The sequence below is a fragment of the Saccopteryx leptura genome, chromosome 5 (genome assembly GCF_036850995.1).
Source record: "Saccopteryx leptura isolate mSacLep1 chromosome 5, mSacLep1_pri_phased_curated, whole genome shotgun sequence".
NCBI lineage: Eukaryota > Metazoa > Chordata > Mammalia > Chiroptera > Emballonuridae > Saccopteryx > Saccopteryx leptura.
Genome location: NC_089507.1, coordinates 97,016,129 through 97,041,806, shown reverse-complemented (window position 1 = coordinate 97,041,806; position 25,678 = coordinate 97,016,129). Strand labels below are relative to the sequence as shown.

General features: G+C 41.9%; 2 protein-coding genes and 1 pseudogene across 5 annotated transcripts in view; 2 read left to right on the top strand and 1 right to left on the bottom strand.

The window, feature by feature from the left end:
• LARP4B (La ribonucleoprotein 4B) overlaps positions 1–25,678 on the top strand; it is a 400,705-nt gene that overhangs the window by 66,300 nt on the left and 308,727 nt on the right. The gene's annotated exons all lie outside the window — the stretch shown is intronic.
• On the top strand, positions 1,150–6,308 carry LOC136406526 (tetratricopeptide repeat protein 21B pseudogene; annotated as a pseudogene).
• Positions 6,357–25,678, bottom strand: part of WDR37 (WD repeat domain 37) — a 71,451-nt gene continuing 52,129 nt past the window's right edge. For all 4 annotated transcript variants that reach the window (XM_066386755.1, XM_066386757.1, XM_066386754.1 and 1 more), the window contains exons 12-14: positions 10,668–10,802; positions 9,963–10,077; positions 6,357–7,717 (exon numbers count right to left, since the gene is read on the bottom strand). In XM_066386755.1, the coding sequence (XP_066242852.1) occupies positions 7,586–7,717; positions 9,963–10,077; positions 10,668–10,802 (382 nt within the window). In that variant the 3' untranslated portion in view covers positions 6,357–7,585. The remainder of the gene's footprint in view (positions 7,718–9,962; positions 10,078–10,667; positions 10,803–25,678) is intronic.

Below are 25,678 nucleotides of genomic sequence, written 5' to 3'. Positions count from 1 at the left end.
TCTGGACATGTCAGCATATAAATCAAAACAACTCCCATTTCAAAATACTATTTCAGATGAGATCATTGTGGCTAATCAAATGACAATTTTAGCCACACACATACATGCATGCAAATTTGCACACACGCACATTCAAGCTCACACACACTAACCCCACTCTCCTTCATGACCCCTGAAATCACCAGCACTATGACCAGAGCAGCTGGAGGTATCCCATCAGAACATGCAGCAGCTAGCAGGAGCATGCCCTGCTCCTGGGAATCCGCTCCAGCACCATGAAGCCTTGCGCCCTCAAGGAGAGGAGTGAGGCGAGCCCCTCCACTTAGTAAGGTGAGCAGCTGCCAGCCATGAAGGGTGCTGGTCTACACACAATTAAGTGGACATCACAAATATATATTTAAAAGCTTCAAATTTTTTAATCTGGCAGAGATTTGGTTCTTTAGTTTGATTTAGCTATCTGTATACATTTTTCAATGTTCCTAATGATGATTCTAAGACACTCAAATGTTCAAATTAAAACACAAGAGAAACACAAGAGTATGGTTATGCGGCTTATTAAGAACTCATCCTGCTCATGCCTTTGGGGCTGTGGTGCAGCACAGAGGGCACGGCCATCAGACTGTAAGACCACTCAGGAGAACAGGGCCAGAACCTGACACTCAGGCCCACAGTGACAAGCAGACTTTGTTCTCAAACAGTGCGCTCAGGGCAAATGTTACACTCTAAAAATACAACCCATTACTGAGCTTTGAAAATAGTCACTCTAAAACATTTGTCCCTTAGTTAGCAATCTCAACTCTATACTGTAATTAATGGATTTTCCTGGTCCCTCTTCCCTTCCAAACTCTAAATCATTTCAGAATCACCAATGAGTCAGGGCTGAAGTTTCGAAGATTAGCTACAGCAGGACCTGAGCCTTGGGCCCTCCACCCAAGGGTAGCCTGCATAGTCACGCTGCATTGCACCAAACGGCAATGCAGCCTGTGTTGCTACAAAACAGGAGACACAAGGAATGGGGTCACCCATGGTCATTTTCAACATTACCCTCTTGTGCCTCTCCAAGGGGCCAGTCTCCAAGTGGACAAAGGATTAAAAATACAAGGAGCAGGCAAACACAGTCCAGAGGCCCGCGGCCCAGCGCGGGGAGCCATGGACTCGCAGGGGCTGAAGTACTTACAGGGTCTACAGACTACTCAGCAGGCTGTCCAAAAGACTGAAAGACGCTTCCATCAATGCCAGGAAATCTGGTACATCCCTTCTAGCCTGGGGACTCCGTCTAGGTAAAGAAGTACACCACCCAAGGACTGACTTCCACATGGATGAGTCCACACACCGTGATCCTGACCACTCCCACTGCTGCCAAGGTAGAAGGTATACCTGCCTGGGTCCACCACAGCCGTTGAAGCCTGCAGTCCCAGCAGAAACACCCTCGTGGACAGCAGAGACTGACCCCGCCAACCCTTACTTTGATTAATATTGTCAGGAGAGGTATTTCCATCATGTGTCACTCATTGCCAGTAAAGGAATGAAGAGGTACAGTAGTGACCCAGTCTTCAGGTTTTACCAGACCTGTGGTATATTAATGGAAGGTAAAACTCAAGATACACTTCAAGAATTTGAGGCTATAAAAAATAAACCAGGCCCTGGCCGGTTGGCTCAGTGGTGGAGCGTCAGCCTGGCGTGCAGGAGTCCCGCGTTCAATTCCCAGCCAGGGCACACAGAAGAAGCGCCCATCTGCTTCTCTACCCCTCCACCTCTCCTTCCTCTCTGTCTCTCTCTTCCCCTCCCGCAGCCGAGGCTCCACTGGAGCAAAGATGGCCCGGGCGCTGAGGATGGCTCCATGGCCTCTGCCTCAGGCGCTAGAATGGCTCTGGTGGCAACGGGGCAGCGCCCCAGATGAGCGGAGCATTGCCCCCTGGTGGGCATGCCGGGTGGATCCCGGTCGGGCGATGCAGGAGTCTGTCTGACTGCCTCCCCATTTCCAGCTTCAGAAAAATACAAAAAATACAAAATAAAAAAATAAACCAGACATTTCACTTTGTTCTCTGCTTGCACTGATACATGCCCATAAAATGAGCTCTAATCAGATAAAGAAGCTATTCTGGAATCGGATGCCAAAGTGAAGGAGTTGCGTAAAGCAGCAGAAACGAAAGCTTTGTACCACGCAGGCTTATTCTTATGGCACATTGGCTATCACGCTAAGGCGAGAGAGTACATTGACAGAATGATCAAAATGTCAAATGGTAGTAAGGTGGGACAGGTTTTAAGAGCATGGCTTGATATTATAATACAAGAGGAAAAGAATCTTATACAAAAAAAGCACTGAGATCTTTTGAAGAGGGATTAGAAAATGGAAATGATATTTTTGCTTTGCTGGGTAAGGCACAATGCCTTGAGATGCGCCAGAATTATTTAGGTGCTCTGGAGACAGTAAACCAGATAATTGTGACCTTGCCAAGTTTCCTTCCTGCTTTTGTACAGAAAATGAAACTACAACTAGCCTTGCAAGATTGGGACCAGACGACTGAGATTGCACAGAGGTTAATGCTTCAAGATAAACCGAATGTGGAAGCACTAAGAATGCTGGTTCCTCACTATTTGTGCCGGGAAGGGGACACAGAGAAGGCTGCAGCCACTCTGGAAAACTTAGCAAATGCACTGGATGCCATGGAATCACAGAATGCTCAACTTCTTTTGTAAGATCACAAGAGCTTTCAGCAGAACTTGTGGACGTAATCAACTCATCCTTCAGAAAATTCAAACTTTACTAGAAAGAGCTTTCAGTTTAACTCCTCAGCAATCAGAATATGCTACAGAACTTGGATACCAAATGCTTTTACAAGAAAAAGTTAAAGATGCAAAGAAGTGGTATAATATTGCCTTAAATCTTGAAGAAACTAACATCACTCCTTTGATTGGATTTATCCAATGTCAGTTAATAGAAGGGCAGCTACAGGATGCAGGTCATCAGCTAGAATCCCTTAGTGAAGTTCAGCAGTCTTTTGGAAAATATGCGGAACTAACCTATTTACATGCAGTTCTTGCTATGAAGAAAAATAAACAAGAAGAAATTATTAACTTGTTAAATGATGTCCTGGACATTCATTTTTCACAATTACAAGATTTACCTGTTGGAATAGAGCATTTTGAAAAGTTAAGTCCTAATTTCTTGCTAGAAATTATTATAGAATATCTGAATTTCTGTTCAATGCAGCCTGCAAGTCCTGGGAAACCTCTTTCTCCATTTCTCAGACATCGTACCACAGTCCTGGAGACTATAGTAAGAACTTCACTAGGTCTCTCGCAAGCTCTCTTCCTAAGAGCAACAGTGAAATATTTGTCAGGTAATACTGAAGCAGTTTATAATATCCTGCAACATTGCCTAGAGCATAATTCTTCTTATGCAGATGCTTATCTCCTGATGGCTCAGGTTTGTCTCAGGAAAAATTTAAATTGTGTTCTCCGTCTCCTGAACTTTGAGCTATCATTTTAAGCTAAGAGAAGATCCTGTGTATCATTTGATAAAAGCTCAGTCACAAAAGAAAATGGGAGAAACAGAAACAATTAAAACTCTGCACATGGCAATGAGTTTACCAGGAATGAGAAAAACTGGAACTTCCTCGAAATCAAAATTCAAAACACTGAAGCCGATGCAAGCCATCGTTTATCAATCTTTCTTGAGTTGGCTGAAGTTCACCGCTTAAATGGAGAACAGCATGAGGCAGCAGAAGTGTTACAAGATGCCATCCATGAATTTTCTGGGACATTTGAAGAATTGCATGTTACTATTGCTAATGCAGACCTCGCTCTATCTCCAAGGAGCTACTGAGCAGGCTCGAAACATGCTTCGGAATGTTACATCCGAACAGCCTTATTTCATAGAGGCCAAAGAAAAAATGGCAGATATATACCTGAATCATAGAAAAGAGAAAATGTTATATATCACTTGTTAGAGAGAAATTGCTGAAAGAATGCCCAGTACGTGTTCTCATCTTCTCCTTGGAGATGCATTTATGAATATTCAAGCTATAGTAGCATATGAGCAAGCATTAAATCAAAATCCAAAAGATGAAACACTGGCAAGCAAAACTGGGAAAGCACTTGTGAAAACTCAGAACTATTCCAAGGCAATCATTTACTATGAAGCCGCACTGAAAAGTGGACAAATTACCTTTGCTATGACCTGGCTGAGCTTTTATGAAAAATGAAATGCTATGACAAAGCAGAAAAAGTTCTCAACATGTGCTGGCTCATGAACCTGTAAGTGAACTGTCACCTCTAATGGAAGATGGACGTTCTCAAGTTCTTCTAGCAGAAGTTCATAGTAAAATGGAAAGACCTGGTGATCCAGTCACTTCATTACAACAGGCTCGAGAATTACAAGCTCGGGTACAAAAACGTGTTCAGATGGAACAACCAGATGCAGTTCCTGCACAAAAACAGCAGCAGAAATTTGTACAGAGATGGCAAAACATTCTGTTGCTCAGAGAGACTATGAAAAAGCAATTAAGTTTTATAGAGAAGTGCTTGTTCATTGTGAAACAGATAATACTGGAGCTGGCACGATTGTACCTGGCACGTGATGACCTCGACACCTTCCTGCGTCACTGTACTCTACTTCTCCAGACTGACCAGGACAATGAAGCTGCCACCACGATGGTAGCAGGTATCATGTTCAGGAAGAATATGAACAAGCAGCGTTTCATTTACAACAGCTTTTAGAACGCAAACCAGATAATTATATGACATTATCTCATTTAAGTGATTTCCTAAGAAGATGTGGAAAACTTGAGGATGTTCCAAGATTTTTCTTATTGGCTAAGAAACATAACTTCAGAGCAAAACTGGAGCCAGGATATCAATATTGCAAAGGACTGTATCTTTGGTATACGGGAGAACCAAATGATGCCCTTCGACATTTTAATAAAGCTCGGAAAGACAGTGAATGGGGCCAGGATGCCCTTTATAATATGACAGAAATCTGTTTGAATCCAGATAATGAAACTGTTGGAGGTGAAGTATTTGAAAATCTGGATGGAGACGTAGGTAATTCAACTGAGAAGCAAGAGTCTGTGCAATCAGCATGAGAACTGCAAAAAAATTCCTTAGAGAACTAAAACCTCAGACTGTTGAGGGTCATGTGCAGCTTCGCATACTGGGAAACTATTGCCTCATGTCTACCAAACAGAAATCGAATGTTGAGCAAGCATCGAATACCTTCACCAAAATAGCAACCTCTGAGAAGGATCATATTCCAGCACTTCTGGGGATGGCAACAGCTTATATGATCTTGAAACAGACTCCAAGACCCAGAAACCAGCTGAAGCGGATTGCAAAAATGAACTGGAACCCTATTGATGCTGAGGCCTTTGAGAGGAGTTGGCTGCTACTTGCTGATATTTATATTCAATCAGCCAAATATGACACGGCAGAAGAACTGCTAAAACGGTTCAGATGGAACATAATAGGTCTTGCTGCAAAGCTTATAAATATATGGACTACATTATGGAAAAAGAACAAGCATATACAGATACTGCCTTAAACTATGAGAGGGCATGGATACATGGCAGTCAGGAAAATCCAGCAGTGGGGTACAAACTGGCATTTAATTACCTAAAAGCAAAAGGATATGTGAATGCAATTGACATGTCACCAGGCTCTACAAGCACATCTAGATTATCCAAAAATCAAGAAGGATATACTTGATAGGCTCGCGCAGCTGTAAGACCTTGAAAATTATTTTAACTTAGTTTTCTGGTAAAGCGGGAAATGAATCTGAGTTCTTCCAGTTCCATAGGTTTGAACTAATCCTTTGTAATACAAGCATACTTTTCTCCAGCAGAGGCCGCTGTTGTATATAAAAAGAAATGCTGTAGCAAATGGTTGTTTTCTAAACGAGAGCTGATTTCCTTGACTCCTGATTAGATGCAGATTTGGTGTCTCTGTGGTAAAGATTATAACCCATTTATGTTAAGAATATTTTGTTGAAATCTAGGTAATTAAGTATCCTATATCTTTCCTAAGGAATATGAGTTCTTTATTTCAGAAAATATATTTAAAATGCAACTGTTCTCTGTTAAAATTTTTGTAACATAATTTATTGTTACAAAGATCTGAACAATTTTTTTTGTAAATAACACGGACAAGAAAATGTATATTTTAATAAATATTTTAAATATGTATAGTTTGTATCCTCTTAAAACTCAAAAGACATGGTTTTACAAAATTAGGGTAAACTTTTAATATAGTCTGAAATGTTAATGTGTAGTATTGCAGAAAATGTGACTTTCCTGGAAATAAATCTTTTTGGAATAAAAAAAAGAATATATATATAAGGAGCAGTACAATGAGATGTCTCTATCAAAACTGTAACTCAACAATAACACAAACTCACAGACATCAGAAACAGTAACTGCTAAGAAGGCAAGAGTGACGGGCCCACTCTGGCAGTGGGAGGGTTGGCACTGAGAGGTGTCCCAGCAGCTGAGACAGAAGCATCTTGTCACCTGTGCACGATGGCTGCGGCTGCCGCCCTGGAAGCTAAAGGATGTGCCCTTCATCTTCAGGATATATTTGCTGATTGTCTTTCTTGCCTTCTGAACTGAATTTTGTCAGTATTCCAGCTAACAGCTGAAGTGTTTGGTTAGCTAGGCACAGTGAGACACCAAGTTTTCCAAACATTTATTTTTGAGGTAGTGCTCATTTATTTGCATTGTTGGCTCTCAAATACCACCAAGGAAGTGAACCCATGCAGAAATATGCAAACCAAAGGTGTAAAAAATAAATAAGGTTTTGTCTTCAGGTAGCACAGCCTTCTTAAAAAGGTCAAGTCACATTCAATGGATAAGTCATTTGAAACTTCTAAAAACTGTTTATAACCATAGCTATAAACTAAAGTGCTTTAAATTTTCCTTACAATCTGAAATTGGTGATTAGAATCATTTTATTTTAGAATTTGCTAATGAGACCTCAGGATATTAAAATGATTTTCTATAAAAAAGAAGAGAAATGTTTTCTTTTCAAAAGAAACTCTATGAATGTTGCAAACCCAACATTCGATCCTACTTTTTTAACTTCTAAGATCCAGGTAAATTTCACAGACCAGTAACAGAGTAAGAGCTGAAGCTGAATTACACGACAGTACACGCTACAGCTTCACACAGAAGTAAACACATTTCCCAACTCTGCCATTCCTCCGCCAATGCAAACGCAGCTCTGCAGTCTCCCCAGGACAAGGCAGATAGGTAGGGTTATTCCAGAAATGCCACAGACCTATGCTCACAGTACGTACACAGGTTCACATTGAATTCATACAAGTGTGATGCCCTCCTGTCATCTGTCAAATGCCACGTGCTACAGGGAGGGGCTCATTCCCACTGACCAGAGGATGCCAGCACAGACACGACAGAAAAAAAACATAACCACAGTCTGTACACTTCATGCAAGCTGGGTACAGTGTGAAAAGGACACATACAAACCACCCTTCTCAGGGTCCAGCTCTCACAAAAATGGCTAATCAGTATGAGAAAGGCCTGCTCCAGTCACAGGTCCATGGCAAACTACGAAACGAAGGAATGCCAGCGCCTTATTTTTCTTGTAATAATGCAGGGATGTTGATGTTCCAGCCTATGGCCTGCCTGTCGAACCCACAGGTGAACAGATTGCATGTGGGGTGATCCTCGCTCCACGCCGAGCAGCACACCATTCTTCTGTGGCCCTAGTACCAATCACACAAACCAGAATTAGTGCATGATTCCTCAAGCATAAGAGGTATAAAACCTTCCCCAAATTAACAACTACACCACTGAAAGTAACTGAATTGAGAGGGGAAAAAATTAACACACAAGATCCAAAGTGAGCCAAAAATACTGTGTACGGCAATGGGCTTCCAGGGATGAGTGCTGATGGAAAAGCCAGGATGAAAGATTGAGGTCAGGCTTAACATGAATTTAGTGAGAAACACACCAAAAGCACTTATGATTCTTCAAGAAATGAGTAAGAGATTACAGTCAGAAAGGGGAAAGAAAATCAATTTGAAATGTTTTAATGACTAAATGAGGCTAGGTAAATTTGGGAATAAATTCAATGAGACTCAATCAAATATCATTTTAACAAATAACTTGGTTCAGGTTAAAGCAACTATAGAAAAACATTTGCTGCCTTAAAATAAAAAAAGGAAAAATAAGTGGTCTTTCAAGTATATTCCTGCTAGCTTTAGGAATTCCAGTTCAATACCAGAATGTTGGAATAAATTACTGCAAAGCTTATGCAAAGTTGATAGTGTGACGTCTGGTGTACACATGCGAGACACAAGCAATGCCTTACAATAGTCATACACCACTCTAGGACATGGCTACTACTATATCATACAATAAGTATAAGAGGCAGGATTGGGAACAGCTAACAGAAGTTTAATCCTTTGAGTAGTGAGTTTTTTTCATGCTTGCTGACACCCAGGAGTGAGTATTTTTCAAAAAATAAAGTAAGTTCCAGTTACAGTTTTATTAGCTTAAAATCATGTTTGATAACCAATTTATGGCAACAAGAACATACACTTGCCTTTTTTAACATTACCTTACACATTTTTAAAATAAATCGATCGTACTCTGGGTGGTCAGGAGGCACGAGGAAATACAAGAACGTTCGTACAGCTCAAAGGGTTAAGGAAGTAAAAGAAACCCTTAAAAGAATGGCACAAAAGTTCCCTGTAGAAAGCATTCGCATATGAATACTGCCAGCTACATTTTAGGAGACAGGCCACAAAATGAAAGCACAGCAGGAAAGGAGAAAAGGGTTAGGAAAGCAATCTTCTACACTTTTGTTAGGATCCTGAGAAGAGAGAATGAACAAGCACTCATTAGTTGGTAGTAAAAATCAAGCCTCAGGAAAGAACTAAAGCTGATAAACTCAAGGCATTCACTGGACATTGAAATCAGGTTCTACTGACTGGGTGAGGGAAAAGACCAGGCAGCATGTATGAACGTGAGTCTAATCCAGGAGCAAGGTCCAGACTGAGCTGGAAGCCACACTACATGAGTCACCCTTTCATCTCACATACGATTAAGTGGCTGTATGGGGGGGCTCATTTAGGCACAAAGACTGAAGGGGGAATATAGGCGGGCTGTTATTAACTCCACCTACATCCATTTCCCCCAGGGAAGGAGCTAGTACGTCACTCACTCTGGAACTCTCCCTCAAACTTGGAATCACCCAGGGAATGAATCTGAACAGAGGTTCCTGGGCACCCCTTGGAGATCAAGTCAGCAGGTCTGAGCTAGTACCGCAGCCCAGGTGACTGTGACAGGTGGTGCAAGCACCTCAGTATTGGACCCAATGCCCTTATACTGCACCATTTGAGCTGAATGCAAGCAGTCCTAGGCTCCCAAAAAAAGTCACATCTTCAATGAAGTTTGTCCTGGCAAACGCCATGGAAAGGAATTTCCTGGCTGAGGGTGGAGGGTCCTTTCTTAAGGAGCTTCTACAATCCACAGCCACCACTCCTGCTTGACCATACAAATACATATCCTTTAATATTTCCAATTTGTGTAAGTGCAAATGCAAATATCTAAAACTGTGCTTTCCAGTATGGCAGCCACTAACCCATGTGCAAATGAGCTCCAGAATGTGGCTGGTTACACTGAGGAAGTGAAGGCTGGATTTCACTTAAGTTAAACTTAAAAACTAATACTCTATTCAGGCATTGGGAAACATTTTCCATGTTAAATTTTAGGAATTCTAAATACAGATCAAGTACTTCCAATTAAAATCTAGCATCCAAAGATTTAGTAGGAAGGTAAAGAGTATAAATTCGCTAATATTTTTAAGTTGATGGCATGTTCAAATAGTATTATTCTGGGGGCTATTAGGAAACTGAAAACACATGTGCAGCTCACAGTGTTTCCATCAGCTGCTGATAACCTACAAAGCCTGAGACTCAGAACGCGTGTCACCAGCACAGTTACCTGCCGACTGCTGCGAGGGAGCCGTGCCAGCCGCACGCCGGACATATCAAACAATCTTACTTGTCGATTGTCATGAGGGAGGGCAATGATTTTTTGGCCAACACATACATTGATTCTGCAAGTAAGAGACAAAATAGGTTCCGTATAAAACAGTGACAGCACCAGTTTCCGAGTTTACAGATTACAATGCAGTAGGGCAGTGGTCCCAACCTTTTTTGGGCCACGGACCGGTTTAATGTCAGAAAATATTTTCACAGACCGGCCTTTAGGGTGGGACAGACAAATGTATCACGTGACCGAGACAAGCGTCAAGAGTGAGTCTTAGGCGGATGTAACAGAGGAAATCTGGTCATTTTTTAAAAATAAAACATCGTTCAGACTTCAATATAAATAAAACGGAAATAATGTAAGTTGGGGGTTGGGGACCACTGCAGTAACAACACAACAGTGAATGCAAGTATTACGCATTGACAGCTTTAGGATGCAGAGACCAGGTCACTTATATGTAACCCACATGTACAGCATCGTCACTGAAACAGAAGTGCTATGACATTAGGCCATGCCATAACTGCCTCATGCTGATTCTCAAGGCCCACTACACTAATCTGATTCTATACTCAGTGTTTGTCACATAGACAAGGCACTGCACTACAATCAACCTTTTCAAGTCAAGCAAACATCTAAGCAAAGAGAAGCTTCCTTTACCTGTTGATGGCAGAGTCCGTACGAATGGTCGCAATGGGGGACCTCATGTTCTTTAAATCCCAAACCTTCACGGTGCGGTCATCACTGCCTGAAACAACGTTATCTCCCACAGTGAACACAGCAGAGGTCACAGTGCTACAAGTAAAGGACATAGAGTCAGAACCTCATCTAGAATACAGGATGGTGACTGTAGTTCATATTGTACTATGTATCTGAAACCTGCTGGAAGATTGGATCTTAAGCACTCTCACCACAGACACAGAAAAAGGTAACCATGCCAGGTGATGAATATGCTAATTAGCTTGACTGATCACTTCAGTAGATATGTATATTGATACATTGTATACCTTAAATATACTCAATTTTTATTAGTCAATTATACCTCAATAAGGAAAATATTTTAAAGAAAGGGTAGAGGAAATAATCTCACCATTCCTGACAACTATAGCCCTGACAGCCCCCCAGAATAAATGAGCCATATTTTTTTCAGAGGTATAAAAATTAAATACAAATAAATAACACATTATACATGTACAACCTTATTATTTCTCACAATTTCAAACTACATTTCACTTAGAGTCTAAAACAAGAGATAAACTTCTCAAGTTCAAAAAAACCAGGTTCAAACCAGATTTAGACCTAAAACTGCTCCATCATGTTAAATCCGTACTGAGCTCCTGCGAGGTGGGTCTCAACCCAGCAGTGCCAGCATCCGGGCGACCACTACTTATGGAGCGCCCTGTGCACCTAGGCTGAGCACTCTCTGCCTCTGCCCACCTGGCATCAGGCCTGTCATCCCCCCCCCCCCACATCCCCATGTGCTACACCCAGGGACGCCTGTGTGACACCAGCCAAAGGGGAAAGTGGGGGAAACCTGGAGCATCGGCCCAGTGACCCATCTGAATTCCCTATTTAAAAACAGCACAAGGGCCTGACTAAAACAAGGTGTTGCTCCTCATCCATGTAGAGGTCATAGCAAGGTTTAAAGAATCCAACTGCTGGCAGAACTCTGGGAGCAGCTCACAATACCGGCTGCTCTGCAGATTCTAGTCTCTAGGAGTTTGGGCCAAGTTAAATTTCAGTTAACGTTCTGTTAAATTAATGGAAAAAGTCTCCACAAAAGACCATCGAACCCTATGTTAATGAAATGCTGAAAGACATTAGGTTTTTAATAAATCACAGTCCTGACAGGTATTGTGGGCCATCAAAGGGAAAAACTGGCACAAAGGCAGTCGTCTGACGGCACCCTCAACTCGGGTCCCAAGGGGAGCAGGGCGCCACGGCCGCATGCTGGAAAAGCTCAGACTCTGCCAGACTCCAGTAGACTCATTTATCTTGTCGCCGCGAGCAGCCGAGCATGTGCTTCCAGCTGACAGCGCGGTACCTCCTCACCGCACACCACTGCCTGATCTGGAACATTCCGCTCCCTCCGAGGGTCTCAATCAACGGAAAGACAGTAATGCTAGCACTCCTCATTAGGACTAACAGCTGTCTTCCCAGTCACACAGAGACACAAAACTGTTTTGCATAACAATCTGCCAGAATTTCATGGCTAAGAAAAAAAATATATGATGTGGAAAACGCTGGCCCGTGAAATGCTGAAGCAGGGTGCTTTCCTGGCTCCACGTCAGAAACCAACTGCAGGCACCCATTTCTTACTGTAAGGTGTAGTTTCCTACAAAATACAGTCATCCTGCTACATCTGAGGAACAGACCAGACCGGAGGGCCAGCACTCCACTCTGGGAACAGAAAGGGCAGGGCACCCTTCCCTACAACACAGGCTGCGTCTCAGGCCCACAGAGTCATCTGTGAAAAGCTATCAAGAAGCAACCAGTGTCACCTTCTCGACAGCCACCCACCTGTTCAGGTGTGCTACAGTGTTCATGTAAACACACAGGTCCAAGACCTGTGTGCGCAGCACAGGCTGATGTAACAAATGGACCACAGCCCTCCCTATCACTAAGGCAGAGCTCTCACACACCGGTAAATGCCACTTGACCCTGTCATGACCACAGCCTCTGTGTACAAAGCCATCGGGTCACTACAGTCCTTCCCAGGTCATTACCACTTCCCAAACTGTTTTAGAAACTAAGTGTCTAACAGATGACACTGCCTTCAGGAGAAACGGCAGGGTCCTGGAGAGGATGGTGTCCTGGGCCTTCCTTTCATGTGCATTTGGCAGAATTTAAGTCACTTGTGTCAGCCTGTACTGTACAACCTCAGATGTCTCAAAGAGGAACAGGAAACTTCAACTCCAAATAAATATATTTCTAAATATCATATGATGGCTAACCCCCCCGAAAAAAACAGATAAAAAACATATCCCCTACGATAAAAAACATTCAAAGGAAATCAAACTTGTATCACACATGATTTTTCAAGATTGAAAATTCTACTGTTCGCCTGACCTGTGGTGGTGCAGTGGATAAAGCGTCACCCTGGAACGCTGAGCTCACCGGTTCAAAACCCTGCACTTGTCTGGTTAAGGCACATATGGGAGTTGATGCTTCCTGCTCCTCCTCCCTTTCTTTCTTTCTTTCTTTCTTTCCTTTCTTTCTTTCTTCCTTTCTTTTTCTTTCTTTCTTCCTTTCTTTCTTCCTTTCTTTCTTCCTTCCTTTCTTCCTTCCTTTCTTCCTTTCTTCCTTTCTTCCTTTCTTCCTTCCTTCCTTTCTTTCTTTCTTTCTTTCTTTCTTTCTTTCTTTCTCTCTCTCTCTCTCTCTCTCTCTCTCTTTCTCTCTTTCTTTCTTTCTTTCTCTTTCTTTCTTTCTCTCTCTCTCTCTCTCTCTCTCTCTCTCTCTCTCATCTCTAAAAAATGAATAAATAAATAAATTTTTAAAAAAATTCTGCTGTTCCTTTGAAAAAAGATGTTAAGGCACGTACCATGTACCAGCTATTCAACAGTCTCACTTGGCTGCTCTCCTCTCCACACCTCCCTCTTCAGGACAATGGAGAGCTTTCCTTTCTAAATTACTGACAGAACTGAGCTACCAAACTGTCCATTTGACAAGGATTTGTGAGCACTACTGTGTGCCAGGCCCTGCTTTGTGTGAGAGAATCCCCAACAGCAAGGGAGTAAGAACCACTCCTGGTGATGCGTCCATTCTAGTGAAGATGGCAGCGGTCACAGCTTTGATGAACTGCACTGCAGTTTGAGGGCATGCAGTCTATTTCTAGTGGCTGGAACTGCTGCTATACTTCTCTCAAAAAAGCCCCTACAGTTACCAGCCTCACCACTGGCCAGAGAGAAAGGCTCCAAAAGTAGCTTTAAGAGTGTCACAACAGCACGTTCAGTTAACTTGGCTAAATTCTCTTCCTTCACATTCTATTTAAGAAACTTTTCCCACAGATTATTCAAAGATGCCAGTCAGTTCCACGCAACCTGCTTTAAAATTACTACAGAAGTTAAAATGAGTAAGATCCAAACACTGACTTCCTGCTTGCAATATCAAAGACTCAGACTTCCTTTCTGTGAAACTTGGTCCTTGTTTCATTCTTACTGAACAATGTAACAGTCCACCACAAGTAAGTTTTGAATATTTGTAATGACTTAAATAATTTTACAGAAATATGAGGGGGGTGCATTCCATTTAAATTAGGTGAGGGCCCTAGCCAGATAACTCAGCTGGTTGGAGCATCAACCCAAAACACGGAAGTTGCCAGTTCAATCCCTGGTCAGGGCACATACAGTAACAGATCGATGTTCCTGACTCTTCCTCTCTCTCTCTCTTGCTTTGCCTTCCTCTCTCTCTAAAATCAACCAATAAAAAAAAAATTTAATAATTTATTAAAAATTTATTTTAATAAATTAGGTGAGAGATGATCTCTCTCTGGTTTTAATCACCTGACTTTCTAATCCCATATTTTCTGAATCCATGACTGCTTGTTACATGCTCATCAATTAACAACAGCCCATGTTTTAACATCACCATAAAGTGACTCTGTGTATAAAAACTGGGAAGGCGGTCCTGGCCAGTTAGCTCAGTCAGTTAGAGCATCATCCTGAAACGACAAGGTTGCAGGTTCTATCCCCAGTCAGGACACACACGGGAAACAACCAATGAATACACAACTGAGTGGAACAACAAATGAATGCTTCCCTTCCCCCTCCCCTCCCTTTCCCTTCCTTCCTCTCCCTGTCTCTCTAAAAATCAATCATTCTATAAAAAAATTAAGCCCTGGCCAGATGCTTGGTTGGCTGAAACATCATCCAGAAATGCAGAGGTTGCTGGTTCAATCCCCGGTCAGGGCACATATAGGAACAGTTCAATGTTCCTGTCTCTCTCTCCCGGCCGCTCTCTAAATAAAAATAAAAATAATAATAAAATGAAATTAAAAGTAAAAGTAAACAAATAAATAAAAACTAGGAAGGCAAGAACTTCAAAGGTTTCATTTTTTTTAAGTCTTCCAAAAGGAAAAAATGTTTGTATCAGCTTTCAAGATAATGTGATACAGACAAGCCCTATTCATCAGAATAGTTAGTTGAGGAAGGTCACTATTGCTTTAAAAGGTAAGAGAGATGTCTCATGAGGCCGCATACCCAACCTTGGGTGTTCAGTGACCCCTCAAAGGAGAACCTTTCCTTCACTGGTAACAGAAGGAACTGAACCTGACGTGTTGCTCAGACTCGAATATGGGATGACCACCTAACACTGCACTTCCAGAGGCTAAGGACCCGTACAGCCCAAGATTGTGTGCAAATGTGCTCCAAAACTGTATGTGAGCGTATCCATCAGAAATTACTCAGGCTACATGAAACATGACACATATATATGTGTGTAAGCATGCCCACAAGAAAAGGCACAGGCTACAAAGAATGCAACACGCATGCAGATAGGTATATACGTGTGTAAGGGTGCTCATCAGAAGTGACATGGGCTACACGAATTGTGATGTACGTACAGATATGTATATGTGTGTGAACATGCCCATCAGAAGTGGCACTGGCTACATGGAGCGTGAAATGTATGCCATAAAAGCACATACATACGTGTATAAAACAGCGTAACTGACCTCCCAGTGACACAGAAGCGACTGCTACTCAGTAACAGAGTTGCTCAGAAACAACTGTTTCACAAATCAAGTTATAGGACTTGCTCACTGAAAGAGACTAAAAGGGGCAGAGTCATGTGGCCCGGGAAGCATTCTTGGGTTCCACAGGTAAGCTGGGAAGGTAAAGGAAAATCAAATTTCACTTTAAAAAGTTCAGAATTAATTATTATCACAGCCCTTCAACACTGTGTTTTATTCATTTAGGAGAAGTGCCCGAGTAGTGGCTGTATAGTGTTTTTCTAGCTCCTGTGGTTCACACATTTTACATGTTGGTCATCTGAGGACTGACTTTCAAGGGGCCCCGCATGGTGTCAGTCAGAACCCTGCCGCACCCACGCGTGGCTGAGTAGGAGCAAGCACAGACGCCGACCAGGTGATACAAGCCCGCTCAGGCTCTGAGAGTGCCGGCCCTGAGCACACAGACTAAGAGCACCCCATCCTTCCAAAGAGAAGCTTCACCTCTGGCAGCTGCTTCCTTCCCCACTCTGCTCACTGCACAGCGCAGCTCAGTGGTTTCTGCCAACACATGGAACCTGGTCCAGACACAGCTCATGTTTATCTTCATGAGTCTGGAACAATACAGTTAGCAAGGTTTTAGTCTGTTAATAACCTGACAGTTCTTTTCTAGCTCATGTCAATGACAGAAAAGCAACCTGATAGCTCCCAATAAAGCTGAGGAGTAATTTAATTGCATTGATTTTCCTAAAGTACTTATTTTATGAGGTTCTGATCAGCCCTTCTTAAATGAGAAAGTTTCAAAGAATAAATGAAGTATTAAACTTCCTTATATTTTATAAGTTATACTCTGAGTTGGAAACAACTTTTAAAAGTATCATCAGGGAAAGGGGGGGAGGCTGACCAGGTGGCTCGGTGGATTAAGGGTCAAGTCAGCATGCCAGAAGTCACGGATTCAACCCCCCCGTCAGGACACATATGAGAAGCAATCAATGAGTGCACACTAAATGGAACTAAGTAAAATAAGTTGATACTTCTCATTCTGTCTTCCTCCCCCCTTTCCTCTCTCTCAAATCAATAGAAAAATTAAAAGCATCATCAGAGGATTAAGTAAATTACTGTAGTCTAAACCACAGGCTCCCTGAAGCAGACATGGAGGGAATGAGGCGGCTCCAAGGGAGAGACCAGAAGGACCTCAGCCCTCTCTCAGTGAAAAACAATGAGACCCACAAAGTGATCTCATTTACAGAAAATCACCACTGTGTCCACGTATGTGAGGTGCAAATGCACAGTCCAGCAGATGAAGCTGTACACTATGTCTCCTTACTCATCTCCATGATGACAAGACAAATGTCCATTAATTAATCCAGAGCGAACTTCCTTACCACAACCACCTCAGTTAGTCACATTTCTGCCAGCACCGCTGCCATTCCTCTAAGAACCTGGGTGGTGCGTTTATACTCATGAAGCTGGGAAAACCTGAAAGGGGGCCACACTGGGGTTTGCACTATCAACCTAAGTCCTTGGTTTTATAACCTTAGATACCAACCAATGCCAAAAACTATGTAAGCCTCTAAACTTTCTCAAATAAAATGATCCCAATTAAAAAGAAGATAAAACCAGACTTCCAGGTATATGGGTAAGGGGACAGGAAACTGGACGGACTTTAGGTTCTGTATAGTTTTGAGGCCTGCATTCCTACAGGTCATTTTCTTTCTCAGGCAGTAATTTCCACCCCTGGGGCACTTCTGAAGCCGTCCTCCAGGGCCTGCAAGAAACCTCATACTACAATACCGTACTCCTAACCACAAGCATGGGCTTAAAAATGATGACCAAGAGTAATGGATTTACAAACACAGTGCAGTCTACCAAAAATCTTAAAAGTCAGTAAGAAACTATAAAGATTGCTTTAAAGTTATAACATTTTCATATGCTTTAATTGCTAAATACCCAGGGGTAATATTTAGTACTAAGTACAAAACCTCTTGAGGCGGTGTGCCCATACACAACCTGACTCACTGACCAAGCACAGAACTCAATACAGTGAAAAATCAACCACCACCTGCCTATAAATATCATGCTGTCAAAATACATTTTTTTTCTTTAAAAGCATACAAAAGACTTAATTAGCACAACACAAAATTCAAAATACATGATCTAAACTTTATTATTTAGTATTAAATATATCTCCTGGCTATTTGGCAATAAAAGCATATGAAAATGTTATCATTTTAAAGCAACTATTTAAATTTTAACTGATTTTTTAAACTGTTGTCTTGTTAGATGAGTTTTGTTTTCTTCAGAAGAAAGTACTGCCCTGGTGGGTTGGCTCAGTGGTAGACCGTCAGCCCAGTGTGTGGATGGATGTCCTGGGTTCAATTCCCGGTCAGGGCACACAGAAGTGCCCATCTGATTCTCCACCTCTCTCCCTCTTTCTCTTTCTCTCTCTCTCTCCCTCCTTCAGCAGCCATAGCTCAATTGGAGCAAATTGGCCCTGGGTGCTGAGGATGGATCCTCCTCAGGCAATAAGAACAGCTTGGTTGCTGAGCAACTGAGAAATGCCCCAGATGGTCAGAGCATTGCCCCCTAGTGGGCTGGGTGGATCTCAGTCGGGCACATTCAGGAGTCTGTCTCTCTGGCTCCTCTCACAGGGAAAAAAAAAAAGTGCTGAAGTTCATATGGGAATGATATAAAATTACAAGCATGTGGAAAGAACTGAAGAAAAGAGAAATAACTTAGCATTCTCAAATATTTTACCCACGTTGAGCTAATTTCAGATTTTTCTTAATGCCAGAGTTTGTTCACACTTGTAAATATCATTGGTTGGGTATAAACTAGAGTCATCAGCCACTCGTAGGGGAAGCTTAATGACCCAGTGACAGCCTCAACTGTCTGTCACTCTTTTATAGTGATTCAGATAACACAAAACTGAACTAAAAGAAGGGGTAAGGGGGACACTCTACCAAGCTCCACAGTGAAGGTGGTGGTTCCGAGAGGCAGGAATCTGGGTCCTCCAATTAGAAAACAATCTTAACGGGCATTTCTCCTTTCAAAGGACTGTAACTGTATATAACCTAAAAATAAATTTTATGACATTAAGAGGTTCTTGTAGAAATGCCATGCATCCACAGCCCGCAGGGCAACAGTCCTGGAATGACCTGTGCATGGAGTACCACCCCAAAAGACTGTGCACCAACATGCAGCAACAGGGCAGAAAGGCTACCTGACTACACTCCTTCAAATAGTCGGCAACATACTGAACAATGGTATCAAGTGAAAGCAATGACTATATGAGGGTTTGGCTTATTTCAGATGAAACCACTAGATTTCAGTCCCAGCTCTTAAAGATAAAGACAGAAACATATGAGAAATTAGCTACCAACAACTAAAGAACTCCAGGAATCTATGACATTCCAACATTTCCCAATTAAACATTTCTATTATCTCCAAGAACAGTACATGTTACAATTTCTCATTCCTATTACTGAAACAGTTATATAAAGTATCTAAAGTTACTTTTCATATAAACTGGTAATTCTTGGGCCACTAAACAGCTAGTCAAATAATAATAGCCACAGTTACACAAGTAAATCCTATTATGGTAAAATTCCCATTATAATAAAGAGATATCACAATACAAAATAAAAATAAATGTAACACATCAAAAAAGAATGAGACATGTTTGTGCTTTCTAACAATCTACCATGAAAGCCTAAACAGAGCTTAAGGAGCTTCCATCTCTGTCCAGCAAAAACGACGTAGTGCGGATTTCCAAGGGACCTGCTTAACAACAGATTTTCATCTTAAACCAAAGTGTTAAGTCTCAAACCCTACTTTTCAAAAAAACCCATAAAATCCATGTAAAAGTACAGAGAGAACAGTGAAAATGAAGGCAAAAATCACCTCTCGCCCAGCTCCTAGAGAAACTATAATGCTCACAAAAAATTGGGGGATATTTCAAAATATATAAATATGAAGCGATAAAATATCCCCTAATTTTAGTGAGCAGTATAATTATAAAACTAGGCCAGAACCTGACCTGTGGTGGCACAGTGGACAGAGCGCCAACCTAGAATGCTAAGGCCACCAGTTTGAAACCCTGGGCTTGCCAGGTCAAAGCACATATGACAAGCAAGCAATGAACAACTAAAATGACACAACTATGAGTTGATACTTCTCCCTCCCCCTACCTCCTCTCTTTATAACATCAATAAATAAAATCTTTAAAAAAAACAAAACACCTAGGCCAGTAATGTTGAAACCTGTCAACTGCATCTTGCCTTATGAGAACCCAACACACAGAAATCCAAATGAATTAAACAGTTTATTGAATTACATCATGAAAGAAATAAGATTTCTTACATACATCATTAAGGAACTTGTGCTAAGTTCCTGGAAATTAAAATATGCAGAGATAAAGTTTTCCAAAGTATGTTCTACATCAAGTTAACATGAAATATGTGGTCACATAATTTTAAGAAATACTGCCTGTTTAAGCAACGGTCCACTAAAAAAACAATCCACATGAAGCTTTTCAGGACAATACCAACATGAACAGCAAAGCCCTAAGAACTGTACATTTGAGTTTCAACTTTAATACTCAGCAAAGAATCAGGTTAGGAGTCAGAAAAATCACCCAGGAAAGCAAGAGTCCACCTAAACGAGGAGGCTGAACCCCTGAGAGAAGGACCAACTTGCTCCCTGCAGTGGAAATGCCCACAGCACAGTTCAGCCCAGCCCTGGGGAGGGGGAGGGTAGGTAGTACAGTGACCTGGCTGGTGAGCGTTCTCCAAGACAGAGAGAGACCCACAGGACTGAGAGGAACTAGAACAGGGGTCCCCAAACTTTTTAAACAGGGGGCCAGTTCACTGTCCCTCAGACCATTGGAGGGCCAGACTATAAAAAAAACTATGAACAAATCCCTATGCACACTGCACAGATCTTATTTTAAAGTAAAAAAACCAAAACGGGAACAAATACAATATTTAAAATAAAGAACAAGTAAATTTAAATCAACCTACTGACCAGTATTTCAATGGGAACTATGCTCCTCTCACTGACCACCAATGAAAGAGGTGCCCCTTCTGGAAGTGCAGCGGGGGGAAAGGGCCGGATAAATGGCCTCAGGGGGCCGCATGTGGCCCGCAGGCCGTAGTTTGGGGACCCCTGAACTAGAAGATCCGGGGAGGGCTGCCTAGAGAAGCCACACTCAGATTGTCAGAGATGAGTGTTGAAGCTGAACACGTACTCAAGATCAGCCACTCCTCTGTTCCCATGAGAATTAGGCTCTCGTGTTTGGTTTTAAGAAAAGTGTGCTCTTCCCATGAAGATACACAAACAGCAAACCGGTATATGAAAAAATCCTCCTTTTCACTAGCTATTAGGGAAATGCAAATCAAAACTACAATGAGATACCACCTCATACCTGAGAGATCGGCTATTATCAACAAGACAGGTATTAACAAGTGTTAGAAAGGCTGTGGAGATAAAGGAACCCTCATTCACTATTAGTGGGAATGTAAATTGGTACAGACATTGTGAAAAATAGTATGGAGGTGCCTCAAAATATTAAGAATAGTTACCTACCGTATCACCCAGCAATCTGTCTACTGGGTATCTACCCAAAAAACTCGAAAACATTTGTCCACAAGGCACATGCACCCCCATGTTCACAGCAGCATTACTCACAATGGCCAAACAGGAAAACAACCAAAGTGTCCCTTGGCAGAGGACTGGGTAGAGACAATGTGGTACAGCCTGACTAGGTGGTGATGCAGTGGACAGAGCGTCAGCCTGGGAGGCTGAGAACTAAGGTTCAAAACGCTGAGGTCACTGGCTTGAGCGCGGGCTCACCAGCTTAAGCACAGGGTCACCACCTTGAGTGTGATATCACAGACATGACCCTATGGTTGCTGGCCTGAGTGAGGGGTCACTGGCTCAGCGGTCAAGGCACATATGAGAAAACAATCAATTTACAACTAAGGTACCACCATAAAGAATTAGTGTTTCTCATTTCTTTCCCTGTCTCTCTCCCCACCCCACTTTAAAAAAAAAATGAAAATGTGGTAGATATACAATGGAATAGTACTCAGCCATAAGAAATGATGACACAGTGCCACTAGTGACAACATGGATGGTGAGAATATCATGCTAAGTGAAATAAGTCAGTCAGAAAAAGCTATGAACTATATGATTTCACTCATCTGTGGGACATAAAACTGATACTCATAGACAATGACAAAAGTAATCATTACTGGGCAGGGGGTTAGTGAGGGTAAAGGAGGCCAAGCATACAGTGACAGAAGGTGGTCTGACTCTGGGTGAAATGTATAACTCATGTGCCATGGAGATGAATACCTGAAACCTATGTAATCCTACAGACTAATGTCACCCATTAAATTTAATTTCTAAATTAAAAAAAGAAAGAAAAGCGTGCCTTTGCATGGGGACACATATCCATTTGTAAAGGTAATGAATTCTTTAGGTTTTATTGGTCACATGGGCACAAACCTACAGAAACCATGCCAGAGATAAAAAAGCAATGGTTACGGACTGAGTCCTCAGTAGAATGTCTTAATTCTTGCTTTTCCAAACTGCAGTTATTTCTGGAGGCTTACTGCTGACAGAACACAGGAAGGTACCTTAGTTGGGATAAAGCAGCCTGCAGTTTCACCTACTGACCATGAAGTGTGTAGTCTCACAAGGCAAAGGCCCTGGCAGAGAGGGCAGGCAGCCACCCTTGTGGTCCTGGTACATCTGTGGATGGGTGAGCAGAGCAGAGACACAGCAAACCAGCCCCTAGCCAGTCCCTGCCGATTCTCAAAGGCTTATAAAAAGAAAAACATCCCTGACACACTGCAGTAAATTAGTGCCAGAAAATTTTTTTAACTTATTTCTGTACTTACACATGCTAGTTCATCCTAATGCGAGTAAGAGAAAATGTAAATAATCTGAATAACAGTGCTACCTGTTAATGCAACATCAGCTTATATCTTGGGAGACTCGGATGGCAGAAGCCCTTGGAATAGACTCAGCTCCACATCTACTCTGAGCAAGTCCTGATTCCATCAAAGAAACAAACCTGAGAAACTGCTACAGGTCCATGTTAGAAATAGGAACTCCTTTGCAACCAGTTATATTCCTCATAAGCATATCTCTCCAAAAGCAGCCATTATTTCCTATATGCACCAAGTGCAAAAATATGCCACAAATTACACAGATATTTTAAACACGACATCAATATCACCTATACTCCATATTCAGAGACAGATGAACACACAACCTGTTAAAATACTTTTAAAGTTAAAACTGGCACTTACACCAACTTCCAGTGACATACATAATAAATTCTTGTCTTTCTGAGCACAAAAAGATAAAATCTTTCAGACAAATAAAGCAAGTAAAAACAAAATGTGACTAAATGGTTCCTTAAATAATACCCAGAAAGACTCCTCTGGAATCACACCTAGTCAAGCCCCACCTAGGACCCAGGCAATCTTCAGGAAGTTATCTGATCTCCCTGTGCCTCAGAATAGGGACAGACTTGCTGTGAGGATTAAACAAGTCAAACCCAGTTTTCACTGAGCCTGGTGCACAAGGACTCAATAAAAGCAGCTGCCATCATTCTCTCTTCATTCCTGCCTCCCTTTCCAGACACAACTCCAGTCCTCTCTGGTTCTCCACCCACAAGTCTTTCTGTTGCCTATCCACGCTGCACAGGATGGTCAGGTCAACGCAGCAGAGTACATCACAAGTACTGACTGCCCTATCTCTACACCCAACACTCTCTTCTCCACAGTCCTCAGACCTCTGTCCACATCTGGCTTGGTGCAGTACTGGAGAGCACAGTTTAGTGAGAAGACTGCAGGCACTTTCCATTGGGTAGAAAAATGCACGGTGAGGCTAGGACAGCCTCCTACTGTACCAAAGCCAGTGCATAACAAAAATGAGAGGATCCCATTGAAAAGGAAGAAGCCACGAGAGGGTGTACTCGGCAGCTGAATCTAGAACTTGAGCATTAGATACACTTATAACAAAATCTTAATAATCATTGAAATAAAAATGTCCTCAAGTCTATACTAATCATCAACTACAATAATAAAGAATGCCAGGTAATGAGTGTAGAAAGATAACAGAATTAGCAACATCACCCTTTTGCAACACTCAGTAGTATAATAACTGATTCAGGCAAGGATCACTGATGATGTTAAGACACTTCACTGGATGAAAAGTGCTGGGAAAAAAAGACATTTATATATCACAAAGTGTCACTTCACACATTTCAAAGTGGAAAAACACACTTCTGGGGGGGAAAAAAAGCCATGAGAAAAAATCAGCATGTAGGACATTCCACGAAACAGGCTTGGATTCTTCACCAAAAAAATTCAATGTCATAGACCCTGGCCAGGTTGCTCAGCTGGTTAGAGCATCGTCCTGATATGCAAGGGTTGCAGGTTTGATCCCTGGTCAGGGGACATACAGGAACAAGATCGATGTTTCTGTCTCTCTTTAAAGTCAGTAAATAACATTAAAAAAAAAAAACAATACCATAAAAAATAACAACAGATGAATGGAGGATTGTCTTAGATTAATAGAGACCAAAGAGCCTGACCAGGCGGTGGCACAGTGGATAGAGCGTCGGACGGGGATGTAGAGGACCCAGGTTTGAGACCCCGAGGTCACCAGCTTGAGTGTGGGCTCATCTGGTTTGAGCAGAGCTCACCAGCTTGGACCCAAGGTTGCTGGCTCAAGCAAGGGGTTACTCAGTCTGCTGTAGCCCCATGGTCAAGGCACATGTGAGAAAGCAATCAATGAACAACTAAGGTGTCACAACGAAAAACTAATGATTGATGCTTCTCATCTCTCTCCGTTCCTGTCTGTCTGTCCCTATCTGTTCCTCTCTCTGTTTCTGTATTAAAAAAAAAAAAAAAGAGACCAAAGAACTTTTCAACAAGTCTATAATATATATGTCTTAATATTATTTTTATAATTTAAACTACTTAAAAATCGGTAGTAAAATTTAGAAATATAAAAAAGAGAAATAAAGGGGTAAAAAAGAGACCAAAGAATATAGTATCTAAATGTAATTAATGACTCCTGATCAAATCCTTTAAAAGTATCAAAGATTGACACGCTCTCCCTTCCAGGAGGGGAGCAGGCCTACGCCTTTCCCTTCCTTTCTCCTCTTCTTCGCCCAGGCACCTATTCCTTGGCCCCCTCTTTCTCTTAGACTCTAAGGGGCCCCATGAGACTTGCAACCAAAGGAGCAGTGGGCAGAGGCAGCTAGCTCATCCTGGCCTAATTCTCTGAACCTGTCTCCAAGATCCCCTCTTCCCTTTCTTCCTATACAGTCAATAAATTGTTCCTTAACTTGACGCAAAAAAAAAAAGTATCAAAGACATTTGGAGACAAGATAAAAATTGATATGAGACAGACCTCAGGTGGTATTACAGAATTTTTAAAAATGTTCTTAGGTGAATAATGGAACCATGGTTATTTCAGAGAGCATGTTTATTCTGAAAAGATGCATCTGAAATATCAGGGCAAAGTGTGATAACATGGACACTTCCTTTCCAAGGACTCAGCCAAAGAAAGTGTATATATGTACTGTACATTCATACAATAACATGCGTACCTGTATGTATACAAACAGAAGTGTGCATATGCTGTGAATATACCCATCTACAGAGACAGGAGTGCATGTGTGTGCTGTGCAGTCACACATATCTGTAGATAGAAGTGTGTGTGCTGTATATTCATGCACAGGTATCTAGAAGCACACACGCATGCTAAATATTCGTACACGTACACAAACCTAAAGAGATACGTATGCACAAGTGCTCTGCATTTGTACAATACATGGGTACAGGTATCTACAGACAGAAGTGCATGTGGGTACTATATATTATATTCATACAGTACATATGTATACATCTAGACAGAAGTACGTGTACTGTGTGTATCATCCAATACACATGTACCAGTACCTATACAGAAACAGACATAT